General features: G+C 38.5%; 1 protein-coding gene across 12 annotated transcripts in view; it reads right to left on the bottom strand.

Annotated features, from left to right (window-relative positions):
- Positions 1-7188: 7188 nt before the first annotated feature.
- YAP1 (Yes1 associated transcriptional regulator) overlaps positions 7189-23423 on the bottom strand; it is a 103269-nt gene continuing 87034 nt past the window's right edge. For all 12 annotated transcript variants that reach the window (XM_019712695.3, XM_019712697.3, XM_019712696.3 and 9 more), the window contains 3 exons: positions 16203-16333; positions 12407-12519; positions 7189-10890 (listed from right to left, as the gene is read on the bottom strand). In XM_019712695.3, coding sequence (XP_019568254.1) covers positions 10652-10890; positions 12407-12519; positions 16203-16333 — 483 coding nt within the window. In that variant the 3' untranslated portion in view covers positions 7189-10651. The remainder of the gene's footprint in view (positions 10891-12406; positions 12520-16202; positions 16334-23423) is intronic.

Genomic DNA, 23423 nt, shown 5'->3' on the forward strand with positions numbered 1-23423 from the left:
CCCTGTGGATTGAATGAGTGGTCTTGGAAACCAGTTGCTATTTACACCTTAGTTTAAAGGAAGAACACTGCTGTGGGCAAGGGGAAAGGATAGCACCATAAACAAGCCTCCTCTTTTCTGGATGCCAGTTCTGGGAAATGAAGAGATCTCTAGGAGGCCAGCTCAAGCTTTGGGCATTTCTTTGGAAAAAAAAGAGAGAGACCATCTGACATTTCACTCAGTCAGCCTGGCCTTTGGCCCAAGTGTCCCAATCAAGGGAGGTTTCTTAGCCTGGCGGGGCATCAGGAACAGCTGGACAGATGCCAATAACAGTCCCCCACTCACCCCCCCCCCTTTGTAAACAAGGTGTGAAGTGCTAATCAAACACACATGGCAGTCAGGTCAATTTTAAAATACACAAAACCAATTGGAGAAATGAGGTCAATTCCTGTTAGGGATGAAATAACAGAACTGCCATCATTCTCTTGTACTTATATTATTTTAAGTGAGAATCTTTGGGTAGGACCCGGGGTTTTTATTTTAACCTTATACAGATATGTCCTAATGAGATTTGACCTGCATTTAAAAATAGTGAAGTGACAAATCTTGTAAACCCAGGTTCTGCGTGGGACTGTTGTATGTTAGTTTTGGTTTCTGCTGGTTGTGTTCTTGACTTTAAAGGGGCCGTGGACTGATCTTGTTACTTGTAGAGTCCCCTGGGAGTCGTGTGAGAGTTTAGTGAGACCAAACGTACTCAAAGTTGCCCATTAACTTCACCATCTAAATCAGTTGCCCTTCATGACAACACTGGATTAACAGAGCAGCTACCTCTCTGGGCCAAGCAGCAACCTTTCATTTTGATCGGCACTTAGCCAACACATTTTTTTGTCCCCAGTGGCACTTCCCCTCTCCCCGAACTTGCTCCTCTTCCATTGTTTCCTTTCAGTTTTTTTTTTAGTTCTCTCTGACATCTATCCAATTATCCAGCCTGTTACTTTGATCTGCCACTGCCACCGCCATTACCCTGGTGCCAGCCACCATCACCTCTGCCCTGGACTACCACTACTGTTTCCTAATCGGTCCACGGCACCACCACACTCACCCACCCTCTAGTTGGACATCACACAGCAGTTAGAGCGATCTTCTCAGCACACTAGTGTGATTGTATCATCCTCCTACGTAAAACTTCAATGATTTTCCATTGCAGTAAGGACTGGATTGCAAACCCTCAGCACGGCTGCATGGACCTACCTACCCAGCTGGCCCTGCCTCCCTCGTGCTCCTCTCACTGCCCTCCAACCACACCAGCCCGTGTTTTCTGTTTGTAGTATCTTCAGGGCTGATAGAAGTTTCTTTCCCTCTCAAGGCGGTAGGAACATGCTGTCCCATCTGCCTGACATGACAAGCTCCCTGCCCCACCTCCCAGCCAGTGTTCTTTCCCTGTTCTTTGCGTCTTCTATGTCTCCCCCTCAGAGAAGCCTCCTCACTCCCCCCACCAGGTTAGGTCTCTACACACTCTCATGGCTCCCAAACACCATATGGGTTAACAATGATCGCAATCATAGTTAGATAACTATAAAACGCTTCAGGTTGGCCTCTCCCCTGAGATCTAAGCTCCGTGAGGATGGGGATGCTGTCCTTTTCATTGCTCTAACTCCACACCTAGACCCAACAACTAGTAGGTGTTCTATATATTGACTGGATCAAGTAATCGTTTCTCCTATATGGGTTGGCTTACTCTCTGGTATGTTTTCCTCTCTCTCCCTCTCCAAATTCACTTATCTTCTTTAGGACATGATTCAGTCTCCTCCTGAATGGGGGCCTGAGACAATTCCCTCGGGACTGATCCCTCTGGAGGAGTGAATCGTGAAGGGTACCGGGAATTGGGGAACACTGCACCACTGAGGTCCTGCTCCCTCTGTGATTCCTACCCTAGGCAGCCATTCTGAGATCTGGAGCCACCCATCTTCGTATCACACACCTGCCTCTGTGGGCATAGTTCTGCTGGCCTTTCTGTTGCCATAGGTCGCCAGGGGGCCCCACAGAAGCAAGGTTACACTGAGGAAATACTTGAAGTTACTTTTCAAGTGTCACCTCTGCTCATATTGGCTTGTGATTACAGTACAACAGCTGAAATGTTAGTGTATCACTCAAGTGCTGCCACTGCATCTCTTCTCAAGGGCAGTGAAAGAGTGTAGACTGGATTCTTCCTTTAGCACATGTGGAGGTACGGCTCTTGTTGACACAAGTCAGTTGATAACTTCAGTTTTCTTCAGGCCTTTCAGTTGGTCCATTCTTGTTCAATGACCCCCTCCCCCAAATGGGCTCACAGCCTTTGGCCTTTGAGTAGCTGCTCTTGATGGTCTCTTGAGATTAGATTTTCCATAGTTTTTCTTTGCTTGAGGTAAGTTTCACAAGTTAGGAATCTGTTCAGACACCAGCTTTGCTCATTTCTATCTCTGTATGATAAATAGAATTGTTTCTATTCTACAGCACTTCACTACCTGAGCAGACAAGTTTGATTATACTACTGGGGAAACTAATTCAGTTGCCTTTGAAATCATCACCTCCCCTTCCTCTCTTCCAGGAAGGCAGAAAAAAATTGACCTATAGTATTATGGGAGCAAATCAAAGGTACCCTGAGTTCACTGTTAATGTCTAGGAATGTGTATGCAGATATTTATATTTTCCTCTTTCCACTTGTGGGTCCAGCCCAATTTTGTTATGCTTTAGGTAAGTTCAATCATAATTTCCTTAACATTTAATTTGATTTAAAGCTTATACTTTAACTAATTTTTGATTGTCCTCTTGTTTAAAAGACCTTCAAAAGCCTCCATTGTTCATTGGATATTCAAACTTCTCACTCTGAAATTCAAGCCATAGGTAGCACATAGTAATGAGGCTAGGTTCTGGAGCCAGACTGTCCAAATCCACTACTCAGAGAAGTGTGACTTCTATGCGTTTTCTTATCTAGGACAGTACCCACCTTACTGTTTTTTTTCCAGGAATGAATGAGTTAATCCATGGACAGTACTTGGGAAAGTGCCTAGCACATAGTGAGTGCTCAGTACATATCAACTGTTATCTGGTCCTGGCCTGCTGACTATACTAAACTCCCCAAGGACAGGGATTTGTGTGTTTTATTACAGTGTTTCCCCAAAAATAAGACCTAGCCAGACAATCAGCTCTAATGTGTCTTTTGGAGCAAAAATTAATATAAGACCTGGTCTTATATTACTATATTATATTACTATAAGACTGGGTCTTATATAATAAATATAATAATATAGTACCAGGTGTGCATACTAATTAGAGCAAGGCACAGCTTTGAAATGCCCTGAGTAGACCTACTCAACTGTAAGGATGAATCTGAATTATTCAATAACAATAGAAGTTTCTAAACAAGATGATACTGAGAAAGATCATGGACATATTAAAAAACAACATTGCTTTTAAAGAATAACAGTTTCCCAGTTATTTTTATAATATTTTGCTTTGGTCCTAACCAGTGTCAGAGATTGTGTAAATTATAGTATTTTCACTTTACCCTTGATGGAAGAAGTCTCAGTTCTTCAAGTCACACAGTAAGTGATGGCAGTGGGACATCAACTTGACCGTATAATGGGCCTTTGAAATTTGCCGTAACGAGGAGGCTACAACAATGAAACTATTGGAAATGTTCAGGCCTTGAGAATTATGCTTTAATGGCTTTGGGATTGGGCCTACAGTTATTTTTTTTAGTTCAAATCAGTGTTAAATTTCCTAAGCAATATTCCCAATTTGGCCAGGGCTTGCCACTCCATTCCAGATCAACTATGTGCCCTGAAAGGGGAGTCCTGAGCTAGTTAACACACATATGCCTGGTGAGTCATGAGCTATTTTTTTATTGGACAGTTCATGGGCTCATGCTGTTCTTCTGCAAACCCTAACTGCAGAATTTCACAGAAATTCCTTTGGCCTCGAATGAACTACATTGTTGTTCATGGTTTGGATGGTAAAAGGCAACTAAATGGTAAGTCTACATTCTCCTCTGGCCAGTCCCATTGAGACTATTTCATAGGGATCGAGACTTCCTGGTGTGCAGAGAAAACCATTCAGCAAACAGCCTTTTCCATAAGAGATTGTACACGTGTTTTTGCACAGTGTGACTTCAAGCTACTCCTGGTCTGGCTGCTCATGAATATGCCTTTTTATATTTCTCATAAAAACTAAGGTCTTCATTCATGATTATCCCAGAGATTGGAGTCTTACACCGTTGTTATATTCTGACCCATCAGTTAGAGCCTGCTGGTCTACAACCAGAGATGCCTCTGTTGAACCCTTGCTGAGGATATGCTTAGCTTTTAATCAACAAAAAGAGGTACTTAAAAACCATTTGCTACAAGGTTCACTTAAAGAAAACTGATCTTCAGCCAAGTTTCTTAGTCCATCCATCACTATGTTGGCTTAGAGTAGCACTGAAACGCAGCAGTGCTTTTTTCCCTCAGATTCTTCCCTTAAGCCGCAGCTTTGAAAATATGATTTCTCTTTCAATCGGCTCGACAGGGCATCATTTTAATCTTGTGTAAATCCACTATCACTCAATAACTTGATTTGTAATTGAACAAATGGCCTTAAAAGGAACTGAGATGTGGTTTCTAATAACATCCCACTATGAAAATTACACCCAAAAAGGTGATGTTTAACTAATAGATTTTCTTATAAATTCTGTGAAGGTCATGGAAACTTGTCTCCTTCTAAAATATACTTGGGACAAGACATGAAGAAATATGGGTAAAGGTGTGTCATAACCCTAACAAATTAGTTAGCAGTTTTAAATACTCGTACACTAAGGTTATCTTCCTGGTTTAGATCCTATTTTCTTATTGTTCCTTAGTGAGAGGTTCCTTTTACGAAGAATCAAGCCCTGTGCACACACTTACTTTGAGTACAAAACAACATTGATTTCACAAAGCTACAGTAACCCTAGTTTTTAAGTTTTATATTAAAAAAAAAAAATTCTAAGAACCAGGTTAGCTGTTTAGGAATTTTATAGAAGTAGACTCTTTGCTCAGTATCTTTAAACACTGCTTTGGGGCTGGCCAGGTGGCTCGTTGGAGCACCGTGCTCCTAACGCCGAGGTCACCAGTTGGAGTCCCACATGCGCCAGTGAGCTGCACCCTCTACAGCTAAGATTGTGAACAATAGCTCTCCCTGGAACTGGGCTGCCATGAGCAGCTGGAGGTTGGGGTGGGCTGCCGTGTGCTGCCGTGAGCGGCATGGCCAGGGCGAGAGCTGCTGTGAGCAGCCGACCAACGACTGACTGCCTCAGCTGGGGGGTGCGGGGGGCGCAAGGCTCATAATACCAGCATGGACCAGGGAACTGTGTCCCACACAACTAGACTGAGAAACAATGGCTTCAATGGGGGAGACGGAAGAAAGGGGGGAAAATACTGCTTTGAACTAGGTCAGCTAGTTCAGGTATTTTGTTTTCTGTTAAAATTCGGCAGCTTTAAAAATGCAGAGTACCTTTCAATATCATCTTGTTTTGCTAGTGTCTTGATTCTGCAACTGTTTTTATTTATGGTAGCATTACGCCTAACCAGTTTAAGGCTGTGTTTATGGTTAGGAAATTACCAATTTTACTTATACCAGAGCTTTTTGTATCCAGGTAATATGGCAAAAAATATTCTATTATGTGGTTTGGAAAAACCGTAGTACTAAATATCACAGGATTCTCATCTGATTTCTAATTCAGCAATAAAATTTTAATTGAAAGACTATTTTGTCAAGTTTTTCATGGTTACTAACATAAAGTGACTACATGACAACACTTGAAAGTGGCATAGGGATGACATGGCATATATGCTGCCAGAGATGTGGCTGATTCCAGCAGCACGAGTACATATGAAACCCTGGAGTCCAAGGGAGAGCAACACATGAATTTACCCATAACTACCAAATAAAGCCCGATTTTCAATATAATTGAATATAAACCTGATATAATTTATGGTTGCCCGGACTAGGGATGGTCTGCCATTACAGAAGGTAAGAAAATGTGATGTGGTCTCAGGCTGCTCTGCTTTTGCAGCCTCGGCTGACAAAATGGAAACCAGTGGGGGTAACTAAACATAACTCACTGGCCTACTGACAACTCCTGCAGTTACTACCTAAGTTTCCTTTATTACTATTGTTCTCTCTCTCTCTGGAAAACCATTTGTCTGTTTATTCCTGCTGGGCGATTCATGTACTGAGCTATTTTACCTTAGTTTTGGGTCTGTCTTTCTAAGAAAAACATTATGTAAATGACTCAATATCAGGTCCTAAGTAACACTACTACCCTCCTCAAATACTTAGAATGCCCGTCCCTTGTGCTCTCTAGAGGCTATCCTTCCCAAATCCAAATTAGTATCTTCTTCTGAGTACTCTGCTGACTCAGACTAACTCAGTTACCTAAATGCTGTACACGTCCGGTTCACAGGATCAGAATGAAGGTAGCTGGACCTCAAGGCATCCAACATAAGGTGACCTGCCTACAGACACAGGTAGAGTTTTGAGCTAAGGCAGACAACTACTACATTTTGCACAACATAAGGGAAATGATCAATTTCAAGCTCCATAATATTAGTGTTCTGCTATTGTAAAGAAATGATACATAACAAAATATGGAAAGTTTTCATATTTGCCTCTCCAAAACTAATGTGTCAGTAATTGAAGATATTATATACACAAACACAGAAATAAATCATTTTCAAAGACAATCAAGTCTACTAATTATTCAAAGTTCATAACCTATCACTTAAATTTGTGAATGTTTTTATTTATAAAACAATAACTAATAATTTTCACTAATATAAGTGTTATATTTTCGAGACCATGAGACAATGTTTTGGAGAAATAAAACCAAAGGCTATTTTGAAAGACTGTCAAGTTCTTCTGTTTTTTTTCTGTGCTGTTACATGTAGTAAAGTCAGTTAAGAATGAAGGAGACAATTCTGCTTACACATTATCATCAATGGGGATGGTCTATATGAGGAGTACAGAACACAAAGTTCAAAGAATTATATCCGTATTTCAAAACTTCCAAATGGCAAACTAACCTTAAATTTCACCTACCAGTTACCACTGTAATCACCTTTTATTTCCTTTTATCACTAGTACTTGTTCTAGTGGAAGTCCATTAAGAAGCCAAAAAAGTTTTAAATATATTAATCGTTAAAAACAACAAAGAAGAGTTTAAAGAAAGAATATATTTGAACCACATAAACAAACAAAAAGGTATTACATAAGAAAAAATAATGTAACAATTTATGTAAGTACCTAACATATGAGCATGCTCTTACATCTAAAACAAAAATAAAAAGGTAACATTGGTACTATATATATATTTGACAAGTGTGCATTAAAGAATTCTCTAATATAAAACATTTAAAACGTGGAGAATAACTTTTTCAAGATACAGAAAACAATTGTTAAGATAGGCACACCCACAATTCTTATAAAAACATGCGGAAGATAAAATTGATCTGAGCACTCATTTCTCAGACGTGTAAAAGCTATGAAATTGTTAATCACTGGATATTGCCTCCCACTTTTGTACTGTTTGGGTTTCAACACTGATTGGTATGAATTATGAATTACACAATTAATTACTGTTATTTTTCAGTGTTTCTGCCAAGATCCCATATAGAATGCATCTATTTAATATGAATACTTAAAACAGCAACATTATTTGTTTATAAAAGTCATTTACTTTGTACTTTTATTTTAAAAAAGGCACTATATTTAGAAAATAGTTATTACAGCAAATAGTGCTTTCAAAAATCTCAAACTAAATCAATGTGTTCCATCAACCATAAGTAGATCTTAGAAGCCCTAACTGAAAAGAACACAAATGTAAAAAGCTGATACATTTAAAGATTATAAAATTGGTTTATTGTAAAAGTAATTCAAGAATACCCAGTTAAACTCTTACCCCAATGCTACCCAATACAACCAAGAAGCAGTTAAACACTTTTACATTAGGAACACGGACATAAAACAAGAAAGACCACGTTGAGGCTGTGATTCAAACTCAGAAAGAGAAAGAACTCTTCGGTCTCCTTCAGGTCAGTACAGAGGGTATGATAAGATCAAAGCACCGAGTCTGTCAGGTACCACAGTGCTCCTACAATATTGAGGTATAACTGGGCAAATTAAAGTCGAGGGGAAATAAAGAACTCCATATTCTTATTTTGTGGGTGTATGTAAGTGATTGAAATTTTAGGAACAACTGCCTTTAATGACAGCAAGATGCAAGGTATATCTTTACTGAAGAAAAAGAAGGTTATAAAGTTCTCTATCAAAGTCCCACTAAGTCTTCACAACCCCCCACCCCCTTCCCACCCTCTCCCTTACCTAAAGCTACTCTGCTGATATATAAGATACGATCTTAATTTGTGGCTTACTGGCAAATTGTAGGCACTCTTTCCAAGTAGCTTTGATCTTCTGCACATAAAAAAACCCCAACATGCTGCACCATCCATATACGCAATTATGCATTCTAGGTAGAATTTCATTATTGCTCTAAAAAAAAAATATCAATGCATCTGCACAGTGGCCATTTCCCCCCAGACTTAACTCAAGATTTGATCTTCGTGCTGTTTTCTTAATAAAAGCCTTAGAGTCAATTAGTGATCGACCTATGAATCATTATATACAACACAGTGACTGCATTTTTTGAGCACTGAAAATACTTAATATAAAACTTCTTACTTCCAACTTTTGCACTCCTCTGAATTGAAGGGTCAAAATACTTAGATTTTGTAACCAGAAAAAAACAAAACTATCTTCCCAAGTTGAGGCTTTCCATAGCAGTTTTAGCCAGGAAAAGAGACTTTATGTCTGTTATAAACCCTTGAAAATAAGGGCTTACTCTAGAAACACTGAAAGACCCTTAATCAGAGGTGCTTGCTGGTGCCTCTATAATTCACAACCAACCAACCATTACTTCATAGCTTATACTGAAAAGTTGATTCATGCTCATTTTTTTCCTTTAAAAAATACTCTTTGGAACCATTATTACTCCTGTAGACACATACTCTAGTTATATCTCTTCCTGTAAAAATAAAAGTATAATCATGATTATCTCTATTTCTTTGCTAAATTCAACTACCAATATACATTTATTAATCTGATCACTTTACCAGCTAACCCATGACCTTACAGTATTTTACTGTCCAGGGTCAATTTCAGCATATAGAAGTAGGAGCAAGTCTTACAAGTAAGAACAATGTTGAAGGCAATATTTCAATGTAGTCTTTAATGTGTTCATTACAAATGACAACTAAAGTCCTAGAATTTACTTCCAAAACTAAGGTGAAGGTAAAACTTCCAAAGCTAAGGGAAGGTAAACGACCACATAAAGCTTACTTCTGTCACGTACATTGTGAACCTACTCAGTGACTTCCCATCAAGACTTAAAATTAGTCCAAGGGAGTAACAAGGGGAAATAAAGCCATTTCTTGTTTGCTTCTTTCAAATTCATCAAATAATATTTATTGTGTGCCCAGAGGGCATACAGCACTCCATAACAATAACCTTTTCTAGAACACTAAACTACTGCAAACATCTATAGACTGTCCCAACCAGATTTAATCTACCTGTGAAATATAAACTACTAATCATGGATTCTAAATGCATACATTCAAAGCTACCATTTTAAAATAAATTGGAAAGTAGGGAAACCTACAAAAAAAAATACATTCTGCTATCACACTACCATATAAACATTATAAGTGTGTGTGGGGGTATATATAGAGAGAGCAGATAATCAAGATTTAAATAAGATGGTAAAAAAAAAAAAAATCAGGAAATGTAGATTTTACCAAAGGAACTACAATAACGGTCCCAAACTACAACTATAAACAGATTCACTACTATGGTAATTTGCCTCATTTCTGGAAAAAAATACCCCAACCAACCAAAACAAAACAAACCCACAATAAAACCCACCAAAACCTATACTAGAGTATGTGGCAATAATTAATATATTTCTATGGAAATTGTCTCATGCCTTATAAGCTCCTAAAATAAAATCAAGGTCACTATGTGACTAATGATATAGCACTAGGAGGAAAAAAAAAAACCACGGAAAGTAAAATAGTCTTCAGCCTTGGTTTCAGCTATCTCTTCAAATCAGCATTAAGTACTTAATATCAGATACAACATTTTTGGCTTGTCAGACCAGTAAGTCATGTTTTTCTACCGGCCAAAGGCAGCTGAAGAAACAATTGCTTAAACAAACTAAATGCTGTGACATGAAGCATTTGACTTCCAAGTCTATTTAGTTAAACTGATCGGTGAACATCTAACTGGGCAAAAGGAATGGCATCCATCATCCAAACAGGCTCACTTCCCCCAGCCCCCAAAACAAACAGTAGTTATAATAGCAAAAGAAACAAAAAGTTTTTTTTTTGTTTGTTTTTTGTTTTTTGATTCTTTAGGGCCAACTATGAAAGAGGTCAGCAATATATTAACAGCAGCAATGGACAAGGAAGAGCAAAATAGTGGATGAAAGAATCTTGCTGGACGTTTGTTCATCTTTTTCTGTATTAGCCAGAAGATTGCAACTGGCTTATTTGGAAATTTCTGGTATGTGTGTCTTATCTCCTTAGATCCTTCACAGATTTAGAATTCAGTCTACCTGAGGGCTCTATAACCATGTAAGAAAGCTTTCTTTATCTAGTTTGGTGGCAGCCAAAACAGACTCCATGTCATTAAGGATGTCAGAACTCAAAGCTTCCTGCAGACTTGGCATCAACTCCTCTCCTTCTATGTTCATTCCATCGCCCTCCAGTGTTCCAAGGTCCACATTTGTCCCAGGAATGGCTTCAAGGTAGTCTGGGAAACGATTCTGCTGTGAGGGTAGGGTGCTTTGGTTGATAGTATCACCTAGTTGGAACAGAGAGAGAATAGGTCTGTTTTGAAAAGCTAACATCAGAGCTGTATCATGTGAGAGCATACAGACATGCACTGAGAAAGAAGAGCACTCCTAACTGACCTCCTGAACCGATGCCCCGTTTCTTTTACAGCAAACAACCCCCAACGACACAAAAACACTGCCAAGTTTACTTCTGCTTCAACATTTATTCAGATATTGAACCAACAACTCGATTGCTTATGACTAGCGTTGAACACTAAAGGCGGGTAATGAAAAAATAATTCCCTGAAAACATGAACACAGCAAGGGAGATGGAGCAAGTATAACACGTAACAGCACATGACATGACTCTTCCTGATGTGTACCACCAAAATAAAATCATAAAACAAAATATAAAAATGAACGAACGGTGTAATCCCATCTTTCCTTTAAGAACACCTTGGGAAACACTAAAATAAATGGACTGAATGAAAACTCTATTCCACCCTTGGAGATTCATTCATAGTAGAAAAACAAGCCTCCCAGAAGTGCCTGAATAAGTACATCTTCCTGGGTTTGCTCTAGGTTTTTCCAGTTGACCTGGCCGCAAACCCTTTTTTGCATACACCAACATTAACTTTCCTTAGAGCTTCAATGGAACATGCTTTCAGAAAAACTAATATAATAAACAATTAAGTGCTACAGGGGTTTGGAGAAGAGAGAAATAGGGGATAGAGGAATAAGGAAAAGAGATGGGTTTGAAGTGACTCCTAACGATGCTTTAAGATTTAGACAAGCAGAGACATGGGCGAGGGGTGATTCTAGAAAGCATAAAAGCCATGAGGTGCATGAGCATAGGCACAAAAGACTTGCCAAACACTTTCAGAAGTTGTCAGCTAAAGAACTAGCTAGCGGGAGAACTGGGTCATTTTCCTGCCAGTTCATGCTCTCTGATAGTTGCCAAGTCCAGGGCAATCTGTGGTTACCAGGTTAGCCACGGGAAAAATAGGTCCTTAATTACCCCGGTGAGGCCGGTATTTCCTAGCTCCTGCAAGACCCCTGTAACTATTCTAACAATCAAATAGGTGAACCCTACCACCTAGCCTTTCCAATGTGTTTTCCTGAGCCCCATAACACCTAAGTTGGACCAAAAAACCCTCATAGAAAAGAGGGAAGCAAACACTGAATCACATATAGAAATCTCTCTCCAAAATTAAGAATACAAATCTGTACAATTATAATAGAAAAATCTAATAGGGTCCTCAACCGCCTTGCCAACTAATTCAGTATTTTAAATGCTAAAATAAGTCATGCCATCAGTTTTGTTCAAGTAGAGCTAAGATTCCATGACATTTAGAAAACTGAGAAAAGACTTAAGTTACAAACTGCCATACAGAAACAAAGCGGGCTCGATTTGAATTGAAGTTTACAGGATTTTAATGGCTTTCTTCTGAATAACCTTTGCTCGCCACAGCTTATTAGATCTGGTGATAAAATGACTACACCTGACTGAAAGTCAGACTCCTAAGAGGAATGAAGAGTACTAACCTGTATCCATTTCATCAACACTGTTCAAGAAGTCATCTGGGGTTCGAGGGACACTGTAGCTGCTCATGCTTAGTCCACTGTCTGTACTCTCATCTCGAGAGTGATAGGTGCCACTACAAAGAATGAGAGTTAAAGACCGATAAAAAAAATGAAGAAAAAAAAATTCAAGGTAAAAATAAACACCTGCTGAGTATTAACGTGATTCTCAAAGAGGATTAGTAAAAATCCTTGCCCTGCAACGTCTGAAACAAGCACCCTCTTTCAGGGCCCATACACAGCCCTTAGGCTGTGAAGCGAGAGAGACAAGGTAATCCTAATTGAAGTTGGCAACTCTAAGGGGCCAAGATCTCTCCTGGGCTTGATGGCTCTAGGGCAAAAAAGATATACTCAGTTTTCCTAGCCGACAGAAAATTCTCTGTACAGGTATTCTCTCTGTAATACCATTTTGAATTCCGGGGGATCCACATAGCTCACTTGTTTCAAGGTCTCAATTCCCAAGTGATGGTGGCACAGGCACAGCGCGAAACACAAATACTAGGTAGGTGGTGAGACAGGTCTGCACTAGACTCATGTTAAATTCCTAGCTCTTATGCAGAGAGTTTAAGCCAGGGAAAAAAATCAACCCAAAATAAAGAACCAGAATTCATTTTTGGACTGGGCCAAAAAAGATGATTCACTGCCGATATGATAAGAACTCCCATAGCTTGATCTTCTTGATTCTGTTTAGGGAGAAAAAACCCAAACACCTCAGCATAAGACAGTCCTTAGAGTTTTAGAGTTCCAATTGAAGGAAGGATTAGTTAAAAAACAAACAAACAAAAACCTACAAGGTACACACCTTGAGAAAAACAGGAAAACATGAGCCAAGACAGATTTTTACTTTAGGTTAAATGAAGTTTCCCAGATTTACACACAAGTATTGTGAATATCTTCAGAACATTACTTGCAGAAATAGGACACTTTCCTAAGCTACCGTGTTTCCTCGAAAATAAAACCTAGCCGGACAGTCAGCTCTAATGCGTCTTTTGGAGCAAAAATTCATATAATTCAATAAATTCATAGTCTTATTTTACTATGATATAAGACCCGGTCTTAAATAATGTAATGTAAGACCGGGTCTTATATGAATTTTTTCTCCAAAAGACGCACTAGAGCTGACTGTTCGGCTAGGTCTTATTTTCGAGGAAACACGGTAGTAGCGCTGTGGATACCAGCTGGCCCTGACTCTAAAATCTAGGGTTCTACTAATTCTAGAAAATCTTATGGCAAAGTGTGAAATAAAGGCAATTGTTGTCCAAGGGTCTGTGACCATGATGTGAACTTGAACTTTCCTTGCAGTTTGGACATTTAAGTAGCTGTTTAGATTACACAAAAGTTAAAAAAAATGAAAAAACTACTAAGCTTTATAAACAAGCCTTAACAGTTGCTCAAGGTTGAAAGCTCAGTCCCCCAAATTTCTTCTCTACAATTACTTATGGCATTTGCTTGATCACCCCCCCTCCCCCCGTATATTGCAACTACTGGTTTACTCTAATGCTTCTTGTCAGATTTTGGCAAGATTCAAAAGCCCACACAGACCCAAGAAAACACCAATTTGCCTCTGAGACCATTTGTACACAATGCAGCCACATAGGAGAAGGCTCAGGATGTGGTTTGTTTTTATTTTGCCTGCCCTGCTCCGGGACAAGGCCTGGTCCTAGTCATCACTCCATCCCCACTGCTGAGTGCGGGGCACACACCAAACACTCACTCCGCACTGTTACAGAATGGCTGCATTTTCCCAGTTGTGCAGGGTTCTTGTCCAGCCACAGGGGAGGCACATAGGTCTCCCTGGGGACTTAGTTCACAGAGCCATTTCCCTGACCGGGAGGAGCCGCTCCCTGCAGAAGCCGCCGCCTGCAGCCCCATCATTTGCCCAATACTCCCTGCGCACTGGCTATTACGTGACAGGCATGAGACCAGGCTCTGAAGATAGGGAGGTTCCACACCACCAGCACCACCTACAATTGATGCTTTTTGAGAGGCTCACAACTTCAGGGAGGGAGATGAACAAATACAGTGGTACCTCGGTTTTCGAACGTAATCCGTTCCGGAAGACTGTTCAAGTCCTGAAACGTTTGAAAACAGCCAACAGCTAGGCCTCAGGAGCTTGCACTCAGCGGAAGCCACGTGACATGTTCGACATGTTTGACTTCCGAGGCGTGTTGAAAACCGAAGCATTTACTTCGGGTTTACGGTGTTCGTAAACCGAAATGTTCGTCAACGGAGACGTTTGAAAACCAAGGTACTACTGTACATTAACAAATCACATATAAGGGCTATGTGAGCACAGTGCTTTTGGAACAGAGAGGAGGGAGCTTAAAAATACAGTGGAAAGGTTTCATGGAGGGGCGCGTGGGAGCTGGCCTCGAAGGCTCTTAGGGTAAAAGGAGATGACTGGATGAGGCACCACCACTGAGACTCAACTCCACGAGAAGTCAGGGGAACAAGTGTTTAGAGCTTAAGGAAAAGGTGTGAGAGAGGACACGGAACCGTGCTCTCAGACTAGTAACACTGATGACCTGCCACTCTGTGGTACTTAACAGAAAACAGAATTTCAAACTGGAGCCCAGCTTCCACCAAAAGTTTTAAGGAAGAATCTATCCATTTTATCTAAATAGTCTAATTTTATCCCTAGATCACTATAGGCCTTTAATAAATGGGTACTGGAATTACACTGATCTAAAATTTTCCTTGTAAAACAAACAAAAAAATGAAATCTATGTAATTTTACTAACAATTGTCACCCCAATAAATTTAATTAAAAAAAAAAAAAAAAGTTCTGTGGCTGTGACCTTTCGTAATTAATCTCGTTTAAGTTCAGAACTATAACCTTGTATAAAAACACTCAATTTTTGGCAGAACTTCAAACTGTGTGTCAGAAGAGTACGTTTTGTTTTTCTTACGATCATGAAATTTTCAATTCAATTGGTGAGAACTGAATACCCACGTACATAATAGCTTTCCTAAACCAAAGTACCTTTAAATACTTTTAAAACTGCGTTGCTTAAAATTTGTTAAAAAACATCAAAAGCATGAAGACCAGAAAGTATTTGTTCCTGCTTTTAAAAAACTGAAACTCTATAAATATTTTACAACCTAGAAGAATAAAGTGTAGTCGAATCTTAATTTTAAAAAGCTTTCTTAGGCAAAGAACATGACCTGTTTCAGCTTGCCGTTTTCAACATAGCACTGTATATAAAAACATTGTATAATCTTCCTAAAAGTGGTAACTCACTAAAATGTATCCTCCTTCAGCTATGTTATTTTTAAATACTGCCTGTAAAATTAATGCATTTCTGGAAAGAGGCACAACCTTACATTTTATCTCCTGGAACGACAGCCCTTAAGAACACGAGGCCTCACAGCGCCGCTGTAGTGAAACCTCTCAGGTTGAACACAGGTGGAAAATTCCTTCTAATCATCCTCTGCAGTTCATTTACTTTCATAGAAAGGCATTCATATGTTTCTTCACGATTCTGTAATTTTAAGTAACTGGTAGTCAACAGTAGAGGCCGAAGCAAACATGTGACTCTGAATTAAGTATACCCCTACAAGTCTGAACAGCTCACTTCCTCTCACAGGAGCGGCACTTAATCCTCACGTTTTATTGTCCTTGCCATTTATGGAGAGATTCCTTTACAGCTATGGTTTTTGGCCCACACAGATGTTCAAACAGCTTATTACAAGTACTGAGGAGAATAATCTCAAAGCTAGGATCTTTTTCAGATATTGGCCAGTAGCAACTCTCACCAACCTGTTCAGAAAGGGATCTGAGCTATTGGTCGTCATTGTTCTCAATTCCTGAGACATCCCAGGAGAAGATACTGGATTTTGAGTCCCACCGTCCTGCTCCAGTGTCGGTAATTGGCTCCGGAGAGCTAATTCCTAAAAAAAACAAACACAAATAGAATCAGTCTACTGATTAACAAACTTATTGTTAGGATTAAAGAAAAAAAATGCACAGTAGGGTAACCATGTGCATATAAAGTGGACTCACATCTATTTTAAAGTTAGTAAGTTTCCCCATCAGAAAGATCAAGTTCTTTTATCCATTTCAAGTGATATAAAATTATGTAAATTGAAAGTTTATCTAGTCTTATTAACCTCAAAACGTATATACTTTATTACTGAATTTCATTTTGTTATTTTCCTTACTTTGGTAGACACTCCCAAATCCTTCCTTTAGGGTAGAATAGCAAGTCTGGTCTTTTAAAAGAGATTTCTTAGAGTTTATTTTCACTCACCATCCCTCATACAGGTTTTGTGTGCTCCACACCAGTAATGAAGAACATTTGATGATTTACTGTAAGGCACCAACTCCCCCCCGTGCCCCGCCCACTGTACTGTTTTACACTTTGCTATCCAGTGTCTCATTTTGACTTCAGGTTTTTCTATCTTGAGCTATCTTCAGGGGCATCCAACAATTTCTCATCAGGATTCTATCTGGAAAATTGAGCAAAAGCTGTGGGCCGTTACTACCCTGATGGTTCCAGAAGGCCTGTCTCAACTGGCGTCCAAACATCCCAGGCCTCAGCCTTGTATTTGCCTTTGCCAGGGACCTTATGTTTATCTCGCTCTAGTTAACCCCGTAACACCTATTTACTACTCTGTCCTTTCTTTCACCTTTTCATCTGTTCACTGTTCCCTTCCCCTAAGAATTTCCACTGTGCCTCCCAAGCTCTTATAAACACCATCTCTGCTACAGCATTAGCTTCCTCTGCCTTGATGTTTTTGGTTTGACTCGAAATACGGTTTATCACAAAGGCCACTGCTCTCCCCGCAGGCTTCCTGAGCCAAACCTGCTCCCGGAGGCACACACCCACCATCTCTAGGTCCCTCCTTCCCGCCCACAGCCATCACCGGGTGCAAAGGCAGTGCAGATATTCTCTGAGCTCTGCACCATCACTTCTAGGCTATGAATTCTTCCTCATGCAAAAACTACTTCTTTTTATTCAGGTTTATGTCCTCTGGATAGAGCATCCCTTAAAACGGGGTTCCTTAACCAGAGGATTGTGACAGAATGAAGAGGACCTATGAACTTGGATGGAGGGCAAAAAAATTACACCTTTATTTTCTGAAATTTAGCACCTTCTTTAATTACAAATATAGGCAACAAGCAGTAGTATTTACTATACCTTTGATTTTTCATCAATAGAAGACATTTTCATATTATATTGTAGTTGTTGCACATATCTTAAAATGCCACATGCTCATTATTATTTCAATGTTACAAGACATGATGCTGTATCTTGTTATTTATACATTACTACATGGGTGGTTCACTCAACCTGACAGCTCCCTGACTTGCTGGATTTCAATGATCTTCATCTCCACCTACCTCAATCATCCATTGGCACAGCCAAGACCTTGTTATTTAAAACCAAACCTACCTCTAAAATCTTTAGTCATGCTTGGGACAACAATCAATGTTTTTTACTTCATTGCAACTGCATCTATCACCCTGGAATTGTCAACATCCATGCACAAAATCTACATAATAATCTATCGTTGAAATCCCTTGATCTCTAAATTGCAATGATACTGACCACTTCACCATTACTCAATCATTAACTCCATTCCTTCGGTCACACCCTGGACCTGGCTTAGAAACTTCTCCCCCACAAACTTTACATGCACTCATTCTACTTTCTGGGACCACAATTTTATTTTCCACCCAGTTCCTGCATGATATCACTCCCAGTCTACCAGCCCTTCAACCTCAGGACTCTAGTTCCTTCTCTACCTTACTATTCCAGTCTATTGGCTCCCTTACCCCCCCTCTTTTTTTTTTGTATTGAGATATAATTGATATATAACATTATAGTTTCAGTTGTACAACATGATTCAATATTTGCATACCCTGTGAAATAATCAGCACAGTAAGTCTAGTTAGTAGCCATTCCCATATATGGTAACAAATATATTTTTTGTGATGAAGATTTTAAAGATTTATTCTTAGCAACTTTGAAATATGTAATACAGTATTATTAACTACAGTCCCATGCTGTATATTACATCCCATGACTTATTTGCATTTGGAATTTTCTACCTTTGGAACCCCCTTCACACATTTAACCCGCCCTCCTCTCCCTCCCCTCTAGCAACCACCTGTTCAGACAACCTTCTGTTCTCTATCGATAAGCTTGTTTTTTTTGTTTTAGATTCCACTTATAAGTGAGATCAAACAGTATTTGGCTTTCTCTGACTTATTTCACTTAGCATAATGTCCTCAAGGTCCATCCATGTTGTCACAAATGGCAAGAGTCCATTCTCTTCTATGGCTGCACAGCATATACCACATCTTCTTTACCCATTTATCCATGGATGGACACTGAGGTTGTTTTCATATCATGACTATTGTAAATAATGCTACCATGAACACGGGGGTGCATATATCTTTTTGAGTTAGTGTTTTCATTTTCTTCAGATAAATACCCAGAAGTAGAATTGCTGGATCATATACTAGTCTTTGGGTGATTTTTTTTTTTTTTTTTTTTATGTTTTTGAGAAACCTCTATACTATTATCCATAGTGGCTGCACCAATTTATATTCACAACAGTGCACAAGGGTTTCTTCTTCTCCACATCCTTGCCAACACTTGTTATCGCTTGTCTTTTTTAGAATAGCCATTCTAACAAGTGTGAGGTGATATCTCACTGTGGTTTTGATTTGCATTTCCCTGATGATTAGTGATGCTGAGCATCTTCTCATGAACCTGTTGGCCTGTTGGTTTCTTTTTGTTTCCTCCTTGAACTCAGGGCTGATCAGTTGAAATACACAAGAACCTTATACGTTCCTTACATATATGTGATTTTATCTCAAAACAGCAAATTCCAACCCTGGATCAATACTAAAAATGTGCTTGCTTCACATTTATAATGAGACTACTACGAAATGCTTGAGAAAAATCATACAAACATCCAGACTGTTTTTATAAATTAATGGTCTTTGGCCTTGGTTGGGCCCCTTATTACCATTCACTGACCCTCCCCCTCCCTGGTAGTTTTATTTCTCATGTCCCAATGGTCACTATTCCAAATCTGGCAGTCTCTTAAGCCCCTATTCAGTCAAGTCCATTTCTGTCTCTTTCTCACTTCAGTAAGAACACTGAGGCCACGAGGCCCATTTTTCTGGCTCCTCATGCCATCGCTTCCTGCTCCTCCCAAAGCTATCTTCACTCATGCTCATTTTTGTAACTTTTCTTTCAGGCTCAGAAAAAGGGTTTTCCCCCCTCCTCCTGTTAAATGCCATCACACTCTCCCAGTAGCTTCTGGGGATTCATTTTATTTGTTTCCTGTCTACCCTCTGTCTTTCTGACCTCTCCCCTTCTCAGCTTACAAAGCAGGAAGGGACTTTAACACAATGATAGTGCACTCCCTGCAACTCTGTACTATGACATGTTGTCTCTTGGTACCATGTCTTTCCATATGCTCTTCCGGACTAAAACACTTAATTATTTAAGACCTTCTCTACGTAACTCTCCATGATGACCCCGTCTCCATCTTTGGAATGGATTAGAGATATATGTTACGTCTTTAACACCATGATCATATAGATGTAGCATGATCTTAGCACTTATCATAAGATACTGCAATTATTTTTTATTTCTTTTCTGTCCCTTAAGGGCACACTGAATGAATGAATGAATGAATGGACTGTTGTGGAGGATAAAACAAGAACCTCCAATAATGTCAAGAATTTATGTTGCTAATGAATACGAGAATTTAAATAGCAATACATTTTAGAATGAACGAACCACAGGACAAATGATACAAATAACACACAGATTATAGAAACCGTATTCAAGGTATAAATATTGAACTCATTTTTGAAACTTGCAGTTATAGCAAAAAGAACAGTGCTGATTGGATGCCTCAAGTCATTTTTGAACAGCTTCACTGAAGTATATATAATTGATGTATAATAATTTATACATATTATCATCCAAAATGGATACATTCTTACATAGCTCAGTATTTGCCAAAGACAAAATTGCTCTTTGTAATTAAAGTTGATTTGGTAGCTCCTCCTCAAGTCATTAATTCCTATGTTAATATTTTCACCTGCTGTGAATATAACTTATTTCACTGGGTTCAATAAAGAAGACGGACATTTCTGTTGCTATTTTAAAGAAATTGTCTAAGATGGGGGTGGGAAACTTCTCTATTTAGGTAGGAAAACAAGCCAACCTTTTCTCCCCGTCTTAGCCTATAACTTTGGAATTCAATTGAACATAAAAACAGTAACTTCTACGTCCCACATAAACAAACACACATGAATGAATGCACACACCCATATATAGTTTTAAGGCAGATCTTAGAAATGAAATGAAAATTTGAGGAATTTTCCATGCTTTACCTAGTCAGATTTTGAAGGAGAGTGAACATGGAGTCAGAGCTAACTGACACAGTTCCACCCTAAACAGTCCTACTTCCAGTGAGAACGGCTGAACGATGGGTTTTCACTGTGAGCAAGCTTTATAAGTCTTTGTATTTTTAGCCAAGAACTGTAAATGTGAACATGTACACACTTATATAAAATTAAGAATTTTAGAAGTACAAAAATTTGTTTCAGAGCTGTATAGACCTTTTGCTAGTGTCTTTAGAGAAAAACAGTTATTTTCATATGGACAAGTATAAAATGAAATTACATAATCCAAATTTTTTGATCAAAAATGTATTTCATATAAATTCTCCATTACACTGAATTTAAAAGTAAGCTTTTGTCTGTCTGTCTGTCTGTCTATCTATCTATCTGTGTGTATATGTAGAATAAGCCTATTCGACCACAATAAAGCAATTTTATCAAAACATTTTAGATGAATAGGAACATAATTTTTAATTGGCTAAATTTGGCAGAGCTGTTTTAAAAATAAGCCTTGGGACATAACTGGATTATCTACAAAAACCGATTTCAGTTGAAACATTTCATGTTGAAAGTTATGTCTATCTCTAAGGAGTTTTTTTGTCATGGACAAACGCCTAAAATTAGAACACTGAGCTAAAAATATAAGTTTGTTAAGCTTCTCTTTTCCCAAAGGTAGCCAGAAAAAAATAGTTTGACAGACTTTCAAAAATGGAAGAGTAAGCAAGTTGATAGGAAATTCAGCCAAAATTTAATCATGCTTCTGTATTTCAGAGGTCAAATAGTTCTTTTGCAATAGTATTTGACTTTTTCTAAACGAAGAAAGTATTTTTAGCACATTTTCTTCTGTAATAATACAAAAATGTGGTGGCCTTTCCCATTGAGCTTATAAATCTTAGCTAATCTGGGACGCACTGAGTCAGAACTATCTGCACTATAAGTAAAACCCAGTCCCTGCTGGGTCTGGCGGGAACTTTCCAGGATGGTTTATGAAGGAAAACACAAGTTTGCCTGCTTTATGTGGTAGACTTTTATGGATTCAGGATCTAGCCATAAGCCATCGGCCCTTTTTATATTTCCCTCCTTTCATTTAAATAGTAGTATTATTGCCCATAGGGTAAAAAAAGACAGACAGTTTAATACATAACTGGTAGTTAAAGTATTTTGGCCCCATATAAAACCAATGCTTTGGTTCATATCATTTAAAAAAATAAGGAGAGGCAGTAAGGTAGTCAGTAGTCTAGGAATATTGAGAACATTTCTAGATTATTAAGTTCTTAGGGTATCCAAGAGAAATAAAAGCATATGTATATGCTAAGTCATATAATTTAGAAACAACTCAAACGTCTATCAATAGGTGAATAGATAAAATAATTGCAGTACATTCCTACAACGGAATACTAGTTAGCAATAAAAATGACTGAACTATAGATACAACATAAATAAATCTCACAATAATCTTGCTAGCTGTAAAAGCGATGAGTCCATGTATATGAAATTTAAAAAAAAAATACAAGGTCAACTGTCAGTACCTTTTTAAAGCAATTTTGTCTTTATCAAATACTAAGCAGTATAAGAGTATATCTATTTTTGGATAATATACGGCAATAAGTGAAGGTACCCACCGGGTATCAAAAGGAGGGTTAGTTTAGTAAACTAGAAACCCAAATTTAGAAATGGAGAATAACTCTAAACATATACATTTTATAAATAGTTTGTCTTAGTGATAGCAGTTTATGTCGACAATTCCAAAAACGGGGGCGGGGGGGCGGGGGGGGAAGCCATTTCTTCCAACTACTCAAGATATGCCTCGCCATACCCATTTTCCACCACAGCTTTAAACAGTCACAGATATTTCATTATGTCTAAAGTTACTACAACATTTAGCCAATGTTCAGAATGCTTTTTGTTTTTTAATGTTTGTGCCATTTACCAAAGCATCTTCAACTTCAGAAATATTTTTGACTAAAAAATGTGTCTACATGGCTCTGGGGATAGTCATTGATAACTATATGATAACCCTAAGCACTGAAAAGTGATATCCAAAATAGACCTGCAGTTTGGTGTTCCCAGCACGATCCTAAGATTCAACACTCTTTCTGACACATCTATGGAATTGGGAATTTTGTAATTTGTATTACTCGATTATGGTCTCAATTAAAGTACTAAAAATTATTATAGCATTCTTCAAATTATGGTGACCTTAATGAAAAAAATAAATAAGATAACCTATTAAAGTATGCGAGATGTAAAGCTAAATCTCCCCCCTCCCTTTTATACAACATGTCCATTTAAAATAAAATATAAAATATTCACAGAATAACATCTAAATGAATCTATGGTTTATATTTGATATTAGGACTTCAAAAGAAGAGAGACAATCTTGGAAAAAGTGTTAACTGGATTCTGAAACAGTTTTTCCAATGTTTGTTAACAAGAAAGACAGTTTGGAGGGAAAAAAAGCCAAATTTTTTGGTATTACTAAATTCAGGAAATAAAAAAGATTGACGGTGATTTTTTCACATGACTGAACAGTAGTATTGTTTTGCTCCATTTGACTAAAACTACGGAGAGCTAAACCTCTTTACCATTGTGGGCTAATGGTGTAGT

The sequence above is a fragment of the Rhinolophus sinicus genome, chromosome 14 (assembly GCF_057876585.1).
Source record: "Rhinolophus sinicus isolate RSI-liver-muscle chromosome 14, RSI-T2T, whole genome shotgun sequence".
NCBI classification, from domain to species: Eukaryota; Metazoa; Chordata; class Mammalia; order Chiroptera; family Rhinolophidae; genus Rhinolophus; species Rhinolophus sinicus.